Here is an 18,849-nt window from a genome sequence, read left to right as displayed (position 1 = left end):
ACTTGCCGAGGACCTTACTGGAGCCGGAGTACCATGTAGAATTGTCGGAGGCATCACATCTAGAACCAGCAAGAGGGGAGACATGCCCAGAGTCACCCCGGAGTCTGACGCTACCGACGTTTTGGCCAAAGAAATCTCCCATAGGCGGCCGTCATACCCGCTCCCTCAGAAGTTTTCGACTGATAAATGGCTTATATAATCCCAACTACACTTATATACATGCATTGTGCAACCTTCGGAGAACACATACATATAAGTGTATCTAGACAAGAAATATCATCAAACATCATGACTCAGCTACACGCATATACATGTGTTCTACAACCTTCAGAGAACACATACATATTTTTTTTTTTGATAAGTAATATTGCAATTTATAAAAAAAGCGCAGAGGGGCACAACCCTTATGCACGGGAAGTATACAAGAGAACCCTTAAAAGGGACGAACAGAGAATAATTTAAAAAGTCTATATAAGTAAAAACATTCAAATTATGATGGGATGCTATCCAAATATATAACATATTGAGCACCCGCTTCCGTAGCTCCACCATAGATGTCTCTACATCTTCAAAAAGCCACACATTCCGCTCCCTCCAAATACACCACAATAAGCACAGAGGAGCTAATCGCCAAGCTTCTTTAGCACGACCACACCCTATTGCCGGCCCCCAACTATTCAACAACTCCAACACCGATCGTGGCATAACCCACTATACCCCAAATAAAATAAGAATGTAGCTCCAAAGATCCCAGGTGATTTCGCAGTGAAGCAACAAATGATCAATAGACTCCCTACTCTTCTTACACAAACAACATCACTCAATCACTATAACATTTCTCTTACGCAAGTTATCATGCGTCAATATTTTGCCCAAAACAGCTGACCAAACGAAGAAAGCCACCCTTGTTGGAGCATTAACACGCCATATATTCTTCCAGGGAAAAGAAGGAAAAGATGGGCTATCTTTCATAATAAGCTCTTCGTAGAAGGATCTCACCTCAAATAAACCTTTTTTTGGAGGGATTCCACACTAACCTGTCGCCCTCTCCATGTCGAGCCGAAACGGAATATAGTCGATCGAAGAAAGAAAGGACCATATCCATCTCCCAATCTTGAATTTGACGCGTAAAGAGAACATCCCACTGAATTACACCATTATGAACAACCAAATTATCCAGCACCATCGCATCTTTGTTCCTCACTATACTAAAAAGAGCTGGAAAACATTTCTTCAAGGGTCTATCCCCACACCACCAATCATGCCAAAAACTAATATGTGATCCATTCCCCACTTCAAAACAAACAAAATTGCGAAACTTCTCCCACCCCCTCCTAATATGTTTCCATACACCCACTCCAAAAGAACCCGACACCTCTTTCGAGCACTACTCACTCTTTAGACTCTCAAATTTGGCATCAATCACCAATCGCCATAAAGCCTCTCTCTCCCTACCATATCTCCACAACCACTTTCCTAGGAGTGCTCGATTGAACTGGATGAAATTGTGAACTCCCAACCCACCTGCATGCAAAGGAGTACAAATCTTGTTCCAATTCACTAGATGGAATTTGGCCTTGTCACCAATGCCACCCAAAGAAAATCCTTTTGAATTTTATCTAGACGATTAGCCATCCTCACTGGAATAGGAAACAAAGATAAGTAATATGTAGGAATATTGGAGAGCGTACTATTAATAAGGGTCAATCGGGCACCCTTCGACAAATACATTCGTTTCCATCTCGCCAACCTCCTTTCCATTTTTTCAATAACACCATTCCAAATAGAAGTGGACTTGTAAGAGGCACCCAAAGGCAAACCCAAGTAAGTCATAGGCAAAGACGCAACCCGACATCCAAGAAGATTAGCCAACCCTTCGACATCCTCTACTTCACCAATAGGAACAATTTCTGATTTTCCTAAGTTAATTCTCAAGCCAGAAGCTGCCTCAAAGTATAAGAAGATACATCTTAGATGTCGAATTTGTTCTTCTTTGAATTTGCAAGATCATTTTTCTGAAGGCCTCTTGCTACAAGATAAAGACAGGGATGGTCAGGGGGAGTTAGAGAGATGTGAGCTGATGGTAATCACACCATTGGCTGTGGAAGATGGAGAGGGGCAGAGGGTGTCACCTAGATGGGTGGTGGAAAGAATCAAGAGATTTTATCCAATTATAGGGCTATCTTGTGGTGATTTGGAGGACAAATTATTGGCTGTGCTTGAAGAGATTGAAGCTGCCAGAGACCGCGCATTGGCAGCACCTAAGACTAATTACTTGTCTCCACAAGGGGCGAAAGGGCAGAGGGAATTAAATAGGCTGGCTTGGTCTATTAACTATGAGAAGAAAGGGGCTCATTCTGATAAAGGCCGACATAAAGGTAGGGCTTCATCTCGTCTTTATGAAGCCTAAAATACTTACGTGGACCGTTAGAGGGCTTAATGCGATTGAGAAAATATTGGAGATTAGAGGGCTTCTAAAGGAGTGGAAGGCGGATATTGTATGCTTGGTGGAGACAAAGATGACAATTATCTCTAGGGAGGTGGTGCGAAGTTTATGGGGTTGCTATCATGTTGATTGGTGCTATTTGGGAGCCAATGAAGCGTCGGGTGGGATTTTGTTAATGTGGGATAGAAGGGTGGTGGAAAAAGTGGAGGAATGCGTAGGTAGGTACACCGTTGCTTGTTCTTTGTACAACACCGGAGATAATGTCAAGCGTAACATATTTGTGAACCTTTGCCCAATTGGTTTTTGTTTCATTTGTAACATACTCATGAGGGACTTGCTCGTCCAATCGTGAGAGTAACCTCCATCACAACTGAGGAATCGTCAACCTTGCCATGAAGTGCTCATATTTTGTTTCATTTCATGTTTATGCATCATGCTTCGTGCCGTAAAATTTGTGTACATACTTTCGTGTTCATACATCATTCAACAACATATTCTTTTCAAACTATTTGCAAACAAATCATAAACTCATAGAAAACATTGGAAGTGGCGGAGAACACATGTTGTCACAACATAGCTTCGGCCCAAATTAAAACATCAATATCATGTTTAAAAACCATTTGAAATTCTGTTCTTGTGCTCAGTAAGTAATATACTTACAATAGTCCGCTCAACAAGCTTGTGAAGGATCCTCTACGCAAGCCTTGCAATGTCCTACTGCATTTCACATTGCAATCACGCATTAAGACCTAACCCAATACACTTTTTAACTCTAAACAACCTATAGATGCATAATTATCTCAAGTGTCAATCCCCCCCATGGCAACTCATAGAAATCTAGGGTCCCATTTGACACATTGCTAACAAACTCTAACCTATAGCAAGACTTTTAAGGTTAACACCCAAAAACCCAACTTTGCATAATTTAGAAAAATTAGAGTTTAGTTCTTACCTTATTTAACCAAAGTTTCGGCTCACGAAACTTCTACCCATAGCTTAGAACCCTCCAACAGGTAGAATTGACTGAAATTGCTACACTAGTTGAGAAGTTGAATAGCTTTAACTCTATAGTCCTTGCCGAGAATGGTTGCCTTGCTGTTCAAGATTCAGCCAAGTCGGAGAGGCCTTCTCCGGCAAGTGTTGATGTGGGTTTTCTCCAACGGGGTTTTTTTTTGAAGCTGAGACCCTCTAGGTCTCGAGGATGTTCTTCTCCAATAGTCCCTTATCCCCGGCAGCTGTCAGAGGTTTCTTTGGATCAAGTCAGTGATCATAAGGGTTTTGTGGATAATCCTCACTTGTCTGCAGTACAGTGAAGGTTGCTTCTCCCTCCTTTTTGGGTTGTAGCTCCTTAGACATTCCTGCTGATGACAATAGTGGGGTGTCGCATGGTGAGGAGGATCCTTCCTTGGAGTTTCCGGATGCCATTGAAGAGGACCTTCTTTAGATTGTGAAGCTTGGGTGTCCAAAGAACAAAGCTGAGGGAGTTGTGGAATCTAAACAGCTCTATTAACTTCGGCAATGCAAGCGTGTCTTCTCGGCAAAGAAAAGGCAAGGCTCACGTTAGTGTGTATGCTCTATGTGATTTTTGGGTTTGAGGGTCATAGGGTTGAGGGTTTATTTGGGCTTCTTCTTGTGGGCAGTTTATTGTGGGTTTTTTTTTGTTTGTTCATGTGTTTTATTCGAGTTTGAGGGTCTTAGGATTAAGGGTTTTGGGTTTCTTTTTTTGTTTTGTTTGTTATGTGTATACTTCCTGTGTACATAGGGGTGCTTTACGCTTTTTTCTAAAATTTATTGCTTATAAAAAAGAAAGAAAGTAAAATCCCTATAGAAATTTTGAACATTATGCACTACATTCACAAATGTAGCTCAATTTAGAGAAAACTGAGGTTTATGAATTTACCTCAAATTGATTGGTCAAAACGGAGTTCTAACATAGGGTTGTGATTCCGGTGTTAGAATTAGCTTTGGAGGCTTCAATTTGATCAATAACTAAGTTTTTTTTAATGAATAATAATTTATTAAAAGCGAAAGGTGCCATTGAATATACAAGCAGTATACACAAGAAGCTCCAAAACGAGCTGAAAACTCAAACCCTCCAACCCAGACCCACAAACTCTCAAACCAAACCCCACGAAACAACAAAGCTCCATAAAAAACACCAAAGGCTTCAACGCTAAACAAATTGAAATTTGCCTTTTCCTTGCCTATTGGATGCACCCTTTGTATCATAGTTGATGGAGCACTCCAAGTTTTGAATCTCCCGTTAACCCCTTACCTTCTGAGGGGTACACATAGCCTTTGCTTGTACTGTCTTAGAAGTCCTAGCTACGGATGGGAGGAAGTCATATCTACAGTCTTGCCTAGGTTTGTACCTTCCGGAACCAACCCAGAACCATTCGAGTGGACAGAGGGGGAAGAAGCCGTACTTGGAGCTTTACCCATAACTACCGGCTGTTGAGAATTAAGTAAGCCTTGTCGAAAAGTACTTACAACCGGTTTATGTATTCCCTTGTCACTGAGTCTCGCCATCACTGTGGGAGGAAAGACCGAGTCCTGAGATTCCGGCGTTGTCTTGATGAAAACCGTCGACGAGGTGGCTCCAACAACACCATCAGACCTCAACGGAGTAGACCCATTCGAAGTCCCCTCCAGATTTACCAAAGCAACACATACCATCATAGACACCTTCGACAAATCCTTCGTCGATGTCTCCGGTGTTCTCAAAACCTGATCTGAAAGCTCTGGTGACTCCTCCGACAACTCGTTCGGCTCAGACCCATTCGTGAAGTTGGAATTGGGCTTACAAGTCTGTTTGGAAATAGTTCGGCAAGGCTTGAGGATGGTAATGGGCTTGTGCGCGCGACGCAACCCGAAGTGCAACCCAAACCTTTCTAGGCCAGCCCAAAAATGAAGCCATGGTCCGATCCATTTCTCTAAAACTTTGAATTTTCCCTTCCATGCTCATAGGGGAGAGAGCAATGCCTTCTTCTTGCTTTGAACCACCCTACCCCCTTTCTCAACAGTCGAAGGAATGGCTTCCGCATGATCGTCTTCCTCTCCGTCGTCTACACCCAACTGTTGAAACGGATTATGTGAGGGAGTCTTCTTGGCTGGAGGTTCAGAAGACAGCTCCACCCTAGGACCAGGGTTGGAAAAGGGGGGACCTTTCATGACTTCCAAAAAATCCAAAACCTTGCTTAGCTTCACGGAGAATCTACCCCATCCTCACCCTTCACGACCTTTTGGCAGCATGATAAACCCTCTCCGGCCCCCCTCACCTTGAACCGCCACCTTCAAAAAACGGTTGGCCCTATTACCTCCTCTCTTGATGGTGACGACATTTGAAGCCTCTTGCGTAGATCTCGCGAATTCCTCGACTTCAGTATGCCTCAACACCTCTTCCATCGTCTCTATCAGCCAAGTCACACACCTCGGCCCAAAGAGACAACCCCAACATAGCTTTTCCTCCTTTCTTGTATCCAGAGCTCCGTTGTACCTGTATCCACCGAGATGGCGAAAGATTTCGCCTCTATGAAGAATCGATTCTCCATATCCAAACTCAGATGGCCAACCCAGAAGAAACTCATACCATCGTCGGAGAAGAAATCCACCCAGACATAAAACCTACCAACCAAAGCCGATTCACGATCTAACCAGAGCGACTTGAAAGCACACGTCTGTTGCTCAAACTCTGACCCTGCACAACAGTTGAGCTCTTGGATGACGAAATGTAGCGGACCTCTAGCTTAACACGCTTTCACTCGCCACCGATAGGGCAATGAGAGAAAGAGGATGAGAGTTGAGAGGAGAGAGGAGAGAGAAAGAGGAAGATTTCAATGACTTGGGTTTCTTCCAAACCCTAGGAGAGAGGAGAGAGCTTCGGGTGTGTAGAAGAAGAAAAAGGGAGAAAATGAGCTAAAATTCGTATTTTAGCTATTTATAGTTAGTTTCTAACTACACTGTTCAGACGGATAAATGGCCCGTTCGAATGCCCCTCATGTGAAATCCTAAAATTCCTATAGAACATGCCCCGTTCGAACAAATAAATGAGCTCGTTCGAACGCGATAACATAACCACTCATTTGAACCAGTTATGAACGAGAATGGAATGAGACCACCGTGACCGCCATCCGAACGAACTTGGAATGCAAATGGGACGAGACTATAAGATAGAATGTTTTCCATGTAATTCTTCCTACTTCAACTGTAGTGCAGTGTATGTATTTATAATGATAAAGAGTCTGTGTTAACAAGAGTTTGTGTTTACTAGATCATCTAGTCACCTATCACTATACAATAGTCTAATATAAGATGAATGAGAAGTAGAGTTGTATCATGATTGATACAAGATAGAGTTAGAGTTCTATCTTCTTCGGTTGATGCGTAGAGGAGATAGAGTTGTATCATAAGTGGTCTTCTATTTTGGTTTGATTGTGTTCAACATTATTTGATCTAATACGCCCCTTCAAACTCAACGGTGGTGAATTGACGTTGAGGTTGGACTTGAGAGTTGAAAACTTTTGTGCAACTAGAGGTTGGTGAGGATGTCGGAGGTTTGGTGAGGATGTCGGCGATTTGAACCTTGCTCGAAATGAAGCGAACGTCAAGTAGATGAAGGCTACTTTGTCAAGATCAAAGTGATAGTCGATCTCGATATGCTTTGGTCAAGCATGATAAAGAGGATTCAATGTGAGGTACATGGCCCCAATATTATCACAATATAGTGTAGGAATACATGGCAAGGTAACCCCAAGTTCACTTAGAAGAGCTTGGATCCAAGTGAGTTGCGCAGATGCATTTGCTAAGGCTTTGTATTCTGATTCAGTACTGGATCGTGCCACTGTGGGTTGCTTTTTCGAACCCCATGACAGTAGATTTCTTCCAAGAAAGGTGCAGTAGCCAGAGGAGGAGCGACAATCATCCGGACATCCAGCCTAGTTCGAATCGGAGAAAGCAACCAGCTGTCTTGAAGAAGTTTTAGAGATGAAGAAGGTGTGATCACTTGGGTCTTTCAGATAACACAAGATGCGTTTGACAGCAGCCCAATGTGACTCATGCGGTTCTTGCATAAACTGGGACACTTTGTTGACAGCAAAGGAGAGGTTCGGTCTTGTGATGGACAAGTATTGAAGAGAGCCTACTGTACTTTGATAGGTGGTTGGATCAGTGATGGTTGAGCCTTCAAACTTGCTTAAGGGAGATGAGGCAGACATAGGAGAAGAGATTGGCTTGGCCAACATCATGTTGGTTTTGATCAGGAGGTCATGAATGTACCACTGTTGTGAAAGATGGAGGCCATCTTCAGTCCAGTGTGCTTCAATGCCTAAGAAGAAGAGCAGGGGGCCAAGATCTTTGATTGCAAACGATTTCTGGAGGTCAGCAATGAGCTGAGAAATAGCATTCTTGTGAGAGCTTGTGATGATGATGTCATCCACATAGATGAGGACAAACACGGTCACACTTTGTTTGCTGTATAGAAACAATAAAGTGTCAGACTTAGATGAAATAAAATTGAGTTCCAATAACCGATTGCTGAGACAAGAGAACCAAGCCCTTGATGATTGTTTGAGTCCGTATAGAGCCTTGTGGAGCTTGCAATTTGCATGAGGAGAAGGATGAATGAACCCCGGAGGTTGTTCCATGTAGACATTTTCGGTAAGGTATCCATGTAGGAAGGCGCTGCTGACATCAATTTGATGGACTGCCCACTTTTCAATGTCTGCAATGGTGAGCACGGTGCGGATGGTGATAGGATTCACTACAGGGCTGTAGGTCTCAGCAAAATCAATGTCAGGTTGTTGGTGAAAGTTGTTTGCCACTAGTCGGGCTTTGTATCAGTCTATACTCCCATCAGCTTGCCTCTTAATTCGATAGACCCACTTGCAACATTCATGGAAGGAGTGGGGTTGACGAGGGACCACGTTCCATTTTTAAGAAGAGCATCAAACTCCATGTTCATAGCTGTTTGCCATTTGGGATCCTTAGCAGCTGTGGTGTAGCATGTAGGTTCGAGTGCCTCAGTTTATATAGAAGCAAAGAGAGCCTGTGGTGGATACCTGACCAACCCATTTGTAACCTGTCGTGGCTGGAAAGTATTGTTCTGAGATCGAGTGGTCATCCTGTGTGCGAGTGTGTGCAACCGGTGCAGTGAAATCAGATTCAACAATGGAAGAGTTCTGCAAAGACGACACACTTGCTGTAGAATCTGAGTTAGAGACAGATGCAATGGGAGTGGGGTTGAGAGGAGGACCTAGAGGAGCCAATACTGGCAGGGACGGAGTAGATGGAGATGGAGTTGAGAGGAGAGGGGGTTCGGGACAGAGAGGGGCAGTAAGAGGTTTAGTGGAATGTGAGGGGGGAGAAGTTTTTGAAAAAGGGAAAGAGGTTTCATTGAATATGACATGAAGAGCAATCTGATTTTATTGTGCCAAAATTGATTTTTCCAAAATTTCTCCATTTATAGCCCAACTTTCAGGCCTGTTTTCAGCCTAATTTTGGGTTTTCCTCTTTCTGGGTGGAAATTTTTTTCTAAAAAATACAGAAGGTTTTTTCGTAGATATTTGAGGTCCAATACCTTTAAAAACTAAGGCCCAAGGTTGTTTCTGATCTCTATGCGTTTAAATTTCGCAGTTTGGGTTCGATTTATCCTAATCAGGGCCAGGTAACTTTAATCAGCCCAATTCACTTTTCTTGATGTTTAAACTCTTCCGTTATTTGTATTTAATAGCCCTTACAATTTGTGAACCCCAAAGAAAACAGTTCTCAACTTCGATCACATCAAAAACTCTTCTCAAATCAAAATACAAAAATACTTTTCAAAACACTTAGCAAACATAGCCCTTAAATTCCTAATTCGTTTAATTAGTGGAACAAAATAGTTTTTTGACTTGAGACCCAAGTTTTGAGGGAGGGAGACATATGATTACTTGTAACAATTGTGGAGTTTGCGAAGAGGTAACCCAAGTAAAGGGGCTGACAAAGGCCCAAAATGGGAGATGCACATGCAAAGTTAGAGGCATTAAGCAATTTGCTCAAGGAAAAAAAAGAGCATTAAGCAATTTTCTAAGGCAACACGGATTTAAGCAACCCATGATAAGACTGTTGCCCTTCGTAGATGAACAATATGATATGTTTTCTGTAGATACCTTGTTGTCTCATCCTCACAAGGCATCTTATGAGAAATACAAGGGTGGAACATCCTCGTAGTTTAATTCAGAATATTTGATACTACTGTTTTTAGGTCACTCATGGTGAACATTCATGCTTTAGATACAAGAGGAAAGTTATCATCATATTGACAATTTTTATTCATAGAGGTTTTTTGAAATGGGGGGTTCTATATATGTGCTCTTACAAGTGGTGTAAAATGGGAATAACCGATTGTCATATTTAGACCATGTCTGAGTTGCCTTCTGACATTAAAATTGACAATTGACAATTTTGGGACATAGATCGATGCTAGCCCTAAACATGCTGAGAAAGAAAGAAATATATCCATCTTATTGAGTTAGATTTGATTTGCAATTCAAAATTTGTCACTAGTGGTTACTCACTCAACTGCTGGTCACCTTGGCATTTTCATTTATTAAGCATTATCTCACCCGTGTTGACTGCAATTGGTTTTATTTTAATGAACTTAGAACTATTTTTTTTGCTTTAGTTATTATTATTATTTTTTATAATCGGGGTATCCGGGGCTTCGCCCTGACTAGATCCTCGGGACACCGTGCAAAGCGCTCCCTCCACACAAGTCGGGTAAAGTTTGGGCTTTCACCCACAGGCGTGGCTCGAAGGAATTATTTGCACTCAAGAGGGGTCGAACCTTACACCTGATACTTCATGAGGCACCAGGGCCAAGTGACTTACATGGGGTTTTATTATTATTATTGCAAGTAGTTTCCATCCAAGTGTATGCCCCAGCTCAGGGAAGTACCAAAATGCAAAAGGCATGCCAAACATGGTTCTTTTTCGTACTAGTTGCGCCCGTAACTCGACTTGGCAAAAGGCATGCCAAGAGGGGTCGAACCTTAGATCTGATACTTCATGAGGCACCAGGTCCAAGTGACTTACCACTCGCGCCAACCTCATACGGTTTTATTATTATTATTGCAAGTAGTTTCCATCCAAGTGTATGCCCCAGCTCAGGGAAGTACCAAAATGCAATAGGCATGCCAAACATGGTTCTTTTTTGTACTAGTTGCGCCCGTAACTCGACTGTTCATAATCTAATTTAAAAAAAATGCATTGATGCATTTTTGGAGCACCTCACCTCAAAGACGTGCCTGAAAAATCTTGTTCTATAGATAGAAGGACGGGGAATGTTGCTTTATATTCCAAAGGTTTAATTTTTCTGTACTTTTAGGTACTCATATATTGATGGCCCAGATTAGATTTTTGCAAGAGCGATCAACTAGTATACGATTAGATTCTTATTTTCTGGGTTTTCATTTTTGTGTTGGTTGTGATCTTATTAGCTGCCTTTGATAATGGTAAAAATGTATTTCTTAGGTGCAGTTGGTGTCATCGCATTTTTCCTATACAAGCAACCTGTAGTTTGAATGAGAAGGAACTGCAATCAGTTGTGTCAAAGCTTGTTCTTCAATTCATGAATGGTAAACAGCACGAAACCGTGCGTCCTGTTAAGGTAAAGTTTAACCTATTATCAGTGCACAGCTACTATATTCATTTATACAGCAATTTTTTTTTTTTTTGATAAGTAATAAGTTGGTCTTATTAAAAGCGTAAGGCGCCCCTAAATACACCGGCAGTATGAGAACGCACCTAGCTAGAAAGTGAAAAACGAACAAGAAATTCATCAAAGGTAAACGACAACGGTGACACAAAAGCCACCGTCTAAAGATACAACGTATGAAAAAAAGAAGCTAAAATATCCTCAGAGGATTTCTCCAAATCCTCAAAACACCTATAATTTCTTTCCTTCCAAACACACCAGAGAATGCATGTCGGCACCATCTTCCAAATAACAGCACTCCTCGGCCTAATTGCCGCCCACCAACACGCAAACAAATCAATGACTCTCAGAGGCACAACCCAAGACAGACCAAAACGAGAAAAAATAGCACTCCACATAGCGTATGTAACATTGCAGTGAAGGAGAAGATGATCCACTGATTCCCCGCTTCTCTTGCACATGCAATATCTATCCACCACAATGACATGCCTTTTCCTGAGGTTATCCACCGTTAGGATCTTGCCTAGAGCCACAGACCACGCGAAAAAAGCCGCTCGCGGAGGAGCCTGAGTCTGCCATATCCAAGGAAAGTGACTTCTCACATCGCAAGCCAGAGAGCTAAAGAAAGACCCAACCTTGAACAAACATTTTTTGGAGGGGATCCACCACAATTTGTCTTCACTACCTCTATTAAAACTGACCGAGTGCAATACCTGGAAAAAAGCAGCAAAGGTATCCACTTCCCAATCATACGCTTCTCTAAAAAAGCACACGCTCCACTGATTGAAGCCACCCACAAGCTCCACATTATCCGCAACTGAAGCATCCTTCGCACGAGCAATTCCAAATAAAACAGGAAAAGCTTCCTTAAGAGTTGAGTTCCCACACTACAAATCATGCCAAAATTTTGTTCTAGCCCCACCTCCCACCTCAAATCTAGAGAATCTTACAAATTTCTTCCACCCTTTCCTGATGTTCTTCCACAACCCCACCCCAAAAGTACTTGTAGGCTCTAGGGAGCACCAACCTCCCCATAAACTTCCAAACTTGGAATCCACCGCTATTCTCCACCAAGCTTCAATCCCATAACGCCACAGCCATTTGCCTAAAAAAGCCTTGTTAAACACCACCAGATTTCTAATACCCAACCCGCCTTCTGAAACTGGAGTGCACACTTTAGACCATTTCACCAAATGATACTTGAACTCATCACCAATTCCTCCCCAAAGGAAATCTCGTTGTAGCTTCTCAATACGAGTACCTACACTTGCCGGGATAGGAAAAAGAGACAAAAAATACATGGGCAAGTTGGCAAGAGTACTCTTGATGAGGGTAACTCTACCTCCCTTGGAAAGGTATAACCTTTTCCAGCTGGCCAACCGACGTTCAACCTTCTCAATAACACCATCCCAGATATGAATAGATTTGTAGGAAGCCCCCAACGGAAGGCCTAGATACTTCACTGGTAGATTGGCAACCCCACACCCTAAAATATCGGCAAGACCTTCCGCTTGAACTACGTCTCCCACAAGAATTAAAGCTGACTTGGCCAAATTAACCTTCAAGCCCGAAGCAGCTTCAAACAGAAGAAAGAGGCTTCTAAGATAACGCAACTGAGCATGGCAAGCATTGCAGAAAATCAAAGTATCATCTGCAAATAACAAGTGTGAGAAGGAAACATTACCAACACTAAATCCTTCGAGTAAGCCCCCTCCTACCGCAGCTGAAATCATTCGGCTCAATGCCTCCATCACAAAAACAAACAATAAGGGTGAGAGAGGATCCCTTTGTCTCAACCCACGAGAATTGCTGAAGAATCCATTAGGAGAGCCATTAACCATCACTGAGAATCTCACAGAGGATATACAATGTTTTATCCAAGAGCACCATTTTTCCCCAAATCCACATCTCCTCAATACAAACAAGAGAAAATCCCAATTAATATGATCATAAGCTTTTTCCAGATCCATTTTGCACATGACTCCAGGCTCCCCAGATCTTAATCTACTATCCAGACATTCATTAGCAATAAGTATTGGGTCCAAAATTTGTCTCCCCTTGACGAAGGCGCTTTGAGATTTAGAAATAACCTTTTCCAAAACCGTCTTAAGTCTATTTGCTAGAACTTTGGCAATGATTTTGTAAACTCCACCCACAAGACTAATAGGCCGAAAGTCTTTTAAATCTTTAGCACCTGGAATCTTCGGGATAAGAGAAATGAACGAAGCATTGAGACTCTTTTCGAAAGAACCCCCGATAAAAAACTCCCGAAACACCTCCATAATGTCCCCCCTCAAAACATCCCTTTGAAGAAGGCCATAGAAAAGCCATCAGGAACTGGCGCCTTATCTCCATCCATTGCTGAAACTACATTCCTGACCTCCTCCTCAAAAGCTCTCTCCATCCAACTGGCCTAAGACTCTAGAATAGAATCAAAGGAGATACCCTCAACCGAAGGCCTCCACCTGCACTGCTTCGTAAACAGTTTCTTGTAGAACTTGACGATGTGCACACCGATTTTTGACTGATCAGAGGATAGAGAGTCCCCTATCACTAAGGAGTTCAAAGAATTGTACCTTCTACTGGAATTGGCTATAGAATGGATGAATTTAGTGCACTTTTCCCCTTCCTTTAACCACAGCATCCTAGATTTCTGCCTCCAACTCACCTCCTCCAAAAGAGAACACTTCTCTAACTCTTTGACAGTCTCAGCCTTTCTCAAGATCTCCTCTTCCCCTATTGCCCTTCTTTCTTCAATAACATTGAAAGCCTGAATACCTTCGGTTAGCTTCCTCTTGTTTTGCTCTATGTTGCCAAACACCTCATCGTTCCATTTCTTCAAATCCTGCTTCAAAGCCTTCAGCTTACACGCTAGAACAAAGCTAGACGAACCTTGGAACGAGTAAGAATCCCACCACTGTTTTACCAAACCCACGAACCCTTCTTCCTTGAGCCACATGTTTTCAAACTTAAAAGGCCTTCTCCCTCTAGAAACATCGCCGCAATCCAGGAGTATCGGAAAATGGTCCGAAATAAGGCGAGAAAGCCTCTTTTGCGAAACCAAAGGAAACTGGGCTTCCCAATCATGTGACACTAGAAAGCGGTCAATCCTTGACCACATAGGAGGATCTTGAGCAATCGACCAAGTAGAGGAGCCTCCAGCTAGGGGGAGATCTACGAGGCTTTGGTCTGCAATAAAATCCGAAAACTCAATCATAGTCGAGCAAAGACGAACGTCACCAGATCTTTCACTCGGAAAGCGTGTAACATTGAAGTCTCCCCCTATACACCACGACAGACTCCACCAACTACACAAACCAGCCAACTCATCCCAAAGATGTCTTCGATCGAACCCAGAATTCGGGCCATAAACCCCTGCAAAGGCCCAGACAAAATTATCCGCAACGTTCTTGAAGGAGACTGCGAGAGTGAATTCCCCCACACACTTCTCGACCATCTCCACCACCCTTGTGTCCCACGTAATGAGAATGCCCCCAGAGGCCCCACTGGAGTCTAAAGAACACCAGTCAAAATGGTTGCATCTCCATAAGCTGCGCAAAACACTACGAGAGAGACTTTTAAGCTTAGTTTCTTGAAAACAAATAACATCCGCCTTCCAATCTCTGAGCAAGTTACTAATCCTAAGTCGTTTTCTCCTCTTGTTCAGCCCCCTCACATTCCAAGAAAGGATTCTTGGCTTCATAACACAACTGGGTCCCTCCTTGCCTTCCTATTCCTGCGGCTGGAAGAAGCGCCTCTAGCATCGTAATTGACTGCACTCTTCAGATTCTTGACCTCCCTCTTGCCTTTCTCCGCAATACTAGAACGGTTACCCATCGCTTCTGAACGTTGTTCCCCCTCAAGAAATGTTAAGAGTGCCAACAGTTGTAGCTTATGACTTTCAAATGAAATTCCCACAATGGGATAAATTTCATTTGCACACTGAATGACCCAGTCAGAATACCCCGAAAAACCCCCTGATGTTGGAGAATATGAATAAAGGGGAGGCAGTGTACCCAAATCAGCAGCTCCTCCCACCTCCTCCGCTACAGTCAACGCTCCTGCCCCCTCTTCAGCAATACTCAATTCCTTCCTACTTCTAGCTCCTTCAAGACCTCGAGTATCCTCTTGAACCTCAGCCAATTCAGAGCATCCGGTACTAGAGACTGCATGCTGCCTTGGCCGGTTCACCTGAGGAGAAATCAGCGGCCTCTTCAACCCGTGCTGCCAAGACACTGAAGAACCAACTCCAGCAGCCGCAACGTCCAAGCCCAACGACCATGGCCCCGAAATTTTCACTCCTATCGCCGGAAAACAATCACCGGCGCCCTCTGAATCCTCTCAGCCCCAAAATCGGTCAAAGTGGCCACCGGAAAATGCATCCCCGTCGCCCTCTGACTCCTCTCAACCCCGAAGTCTGTCTGAGCTGCGACGTCCTCCGCCTCGACCATCGTTTGGAACCGCTTAGCACAAACTGGTGTCGTTTGCTTCTGACCACCGGAAAGGAGAAAAGCTGTAGAGCGGTTACCCTCAGGCCCGCTCGCCGAGAAAGAGCTCACTAACGGCCCGGATGACGTCGAAGCTCCTAGGTCATCCGTCTTGCCTGTATCCGAACCATCCAACCAAAGGGCCGACCCACCGCCGACTGGGTTCTCCGTAACAATGGCCTTCCCTTTGGTATCGGCCTTCTTCATCCACTTGGGCTTGGGCTTGGGCTTGGAGACGTCTTGACCGGCTTGTAATTTTCCTCCAGTAATGGGCTGGTGAGGCTTAGCCTGATCCCATCCCATAAGCCCAATTTCAGCTGAGCCCAGCCTCTTCAAGCACTGGTCCACATCCTCTTTGAGCTTCAACAACGTCTCTTTCAGGTTTGAAATCACGATACTTTCACCGAAATGTGGGAGAGTGTCAGTATCCACCTTACCCTTGATAGTTTGCTTGTGCCAGTGTGCATCTTTGCCGTTGGACACCCTTCCTACCATTGGACACCCTTCCTGCGCAAAGAATGTTGGTCCATGCCTGGCTGTAGAACTCTTCACCGTAGGGTAGGAATTCTTCATCATCTTCTCCCTTCTGACCGCCGGAACTGACCGCCGGAACTGGAGCTGGAGCTAGCGTATGAACCAATACTGAGTTCCTCTTCAAGACCTCGGCAAAGGTCCTCCTTCCCCTCACTGCCTGAACCACAGGCCGTGCCTTCCCCATAGTAGCTCCTTTTCTGAAAAACTCGTTCACCCAACGAAGGGCCGCGTCAAAAAGATCCCATCCTTCACCTCGTCTTCCTTTTGGAACTAGAACCACCCCGCTTTTCCTTCGACCATCGTATTCCTCAACCAACAGGAAACTTCCGTGTTGATTGAAGCATCGTTGAGCAATGACCCGTGGAAAACCAGGGCGACCTTGATCCCAGAAGACCTGAGAGTCTTCCACCTCCACCAGTTCCTCAAAGATGCGAACCAACCACGCAATCTCGTCTCTATCCAGCAGAATAGACCTTAACTTTCCTCTGCAATTCTCGCGTAATCTGGCCCCTGTCTCACCTCCTACTACCACCAATTCAAAAAACTTGGATTCCACCGCCCAACTTCTGGTGCCCGCCATGATAAAAAACACCTAAAACTAATAACTGGCTCTAGAAACAAATTCAATCATGCTCCAGCATAAACTGGCTCCTTCTAATAGAGGTTTTCATTTCTAATGATTTATGAGTATGACTGTATGACTGTATGACTATGAACTGTAAGAAGTCAATGTGAAACGTGGCTATTTTTCAGCTTAAGATTATTCAAAGAAACTAGTAGGCAGTAGCCATCCTTCTTTGTACTAGCTTATTCTAAGGTTTGGATTCTCTCTTTTTTTTTTTTTCTTTTTTTTTATTTTTTTATTTTTTTTTTTATTTTTTTTTTATCATCATTCAGATTATGTCCATCTTTTCTAGACGTTGTACTGGGGAAGGAAGAAAGGAAAAAGAGTTTTTGAGTATACATAGGATAAGCTGTATCGAGAAAGCTAGTTGCAGTTTGTAGTGAGTTTTACCTCTTAGATTCATTCATGTTTTCTTGGGTTTATTCACTTTTGCCAGGATATTCAGTGATCACAAAATGTTATATTTACCTTGTGGCTTCCCTCACTTTTTCCTACTCCTGGCTGATGCCATTTTGCTAGATGTTTGGGAATGCTGAGATACACAATGCCAGAAATCAGCACCTGGAATTTGTTTATTATTTCACGCCTTGATTTTTATAAAAGTAAGAAGTATGAGCAGCCAATACTTTCTTCCCATGAATTTAAATTTGAACCTCGTAGTTTGCAGTTGGGTATAACAGAAGAGGAATTGAGGAGACGCAAAAGAAGATTTTGAAAGATACACCAAATGGCTCTAATGCATTTGCCTTGTTGGACCGCAACAAATGCTTTGCCATTGTGGCTGCTGCAGTAAAAAATGCTGCATCAGATTCAGTTGTAGACCTCAAATCTCCCGAGGTAAACAGTTATCAGTTATTATCATCTCTCACTTGTTCAGAAACATTTTTCTTTATCCTCAGATATTTAGGCTTATTCCATCTTTATCACCAAATGTACAGTTTTCTGTTCTTGTTGAGCTGTTACCACTTTCTGGAGTACCCAATGGATCGTTAGTGGTTTCTGTCTCGGTTCTTCCGCAAAATCTTGTTAATACCAAGCCACGCCTCTGTGTCAGGGCTCTTCTTTCTGATACCAAAGCCAGGGATGGAAGGCATTAGAAAGGATTGTGTGGCTTAGAATACTTTTCTTTTTTACTACGCAGGGTCGAAATTAAAACTTGTCAAAATTATGGAATCAATATTTTTGATAATCTTTAATCAGTTTGTTTGTTGAGAAGATGAAATGAGAAAAAAAAGAGGAAAATAAGCATTTCGAGTCTTTCAGAGTTAATTTTTGTGCTTTTCTATCTTTCTTCCTTTTTTTTGGTCCTGCAAATTAATGAGAGTATTTTAAATGGCTTGGAAGTTTATTTTGCTTGTAGTTTGGTCTTCTACATTATAATGATTTCCTGAGTTTGATTACCTCGGAGGCCCGGAGTGATTTTATCTTTAATGTATTCAAAGGGTTTTCACTTCAACAAAATCCTTGTGTTGATGTGTGATTGATTTTGTGGTTGAGGTGTTTATGTGCTTTATTTTTTAATAATTTATCTTGTGATAATTATTGATAGAGTTTATGGGTGTAAATGATCTGAGTTACTTGTGAGCTTACTCGAATCAATTCGACTAAACTCGACTCGTGCTTGAATCGATTATTAAATGAGCCGTTCGTGAACACGAAACTAGGCTCGATTATTAAACGATACAAACTCGTATAAATTCGGCTCGACTTGATTAATGTTCACGAACTCGCTCGTATAAAGATTGACTTGATTATTATGGCTCGACTTGTATATATATATATATAAATATATATTAAGTAGCAATAATTAATTGTTTATATGTATATTGAATAGTAAAAGTGACAATTTAGATATTTAATCATATTATTCATATAACATAATATGACTGTATAATTATATATGAATATAAACTTATCAAAAAAAAATTATATATGAATATAACATTGTCCCATATGACATATAATCACTATATCATATGAATATGATCGTATGTTTTAAGTATTTTCATTAAATACTTGGGAATTATTAGATTACATGGTCTAAGGTCTAAGATCATAGGAAAAT

General features: G+C 42.5%; 1 protein-coding gene across 2 annotated transcripts in view; it reads left to right on the top strand.

Annotated features, from left to right (window-relative positions):
• The window catches only part of LOC133878580 (uncharacterized), a 28,740-nt gene extending 10,694 nt beyond the window's left edge, over positions 1-18,046 (top strand). Inside the window, exons 5-7 of one of the 2 annotated variants that reach the window (XM_062317158.1) lie at positions 10,961-11,090; positions 17,445-17,621; positions 17,723-18,046. In XM_062317158.1, coding sequence (XP_062173142.1) covers positions 10,961-11,090; positions 17,445-17,621; positions 17,723-17,881 — 466 coding nt within the window. In that variant the 3' untranslated portion in view covers positions 17,882-18,046. Of the gene's footprint in view, positions 1-10,954; positions 11,091-17,444; positions 17,622-17,722 lie in introns of both variants that reach the window. The other variant, XM_062317153.1, reaches the window with a different exon arrangement.
• Positions 18,047-18,849: the final 803 nt, after the last annotated feature.

This window comes from Alnus glutinosa, chromosome 1 (assembly GCF_958979055.1).
Source record: "Alnus glutinosa chromosome 1, dhAlnGlut1.1, whole genome shotgun sequence".
Classification (NCBI taxonomy): domain Eukaryota; kingdom Viridiplantae; phylum Streptophyta; class Magnoliopsida; order Fagales; family Betulaceae; genus Alnus; species Alnus glutinosa.
Note: the sequence above shows the minus strand (reverse complement) of the source record. Positions and strands in the feature narration are given on the sequence as shown.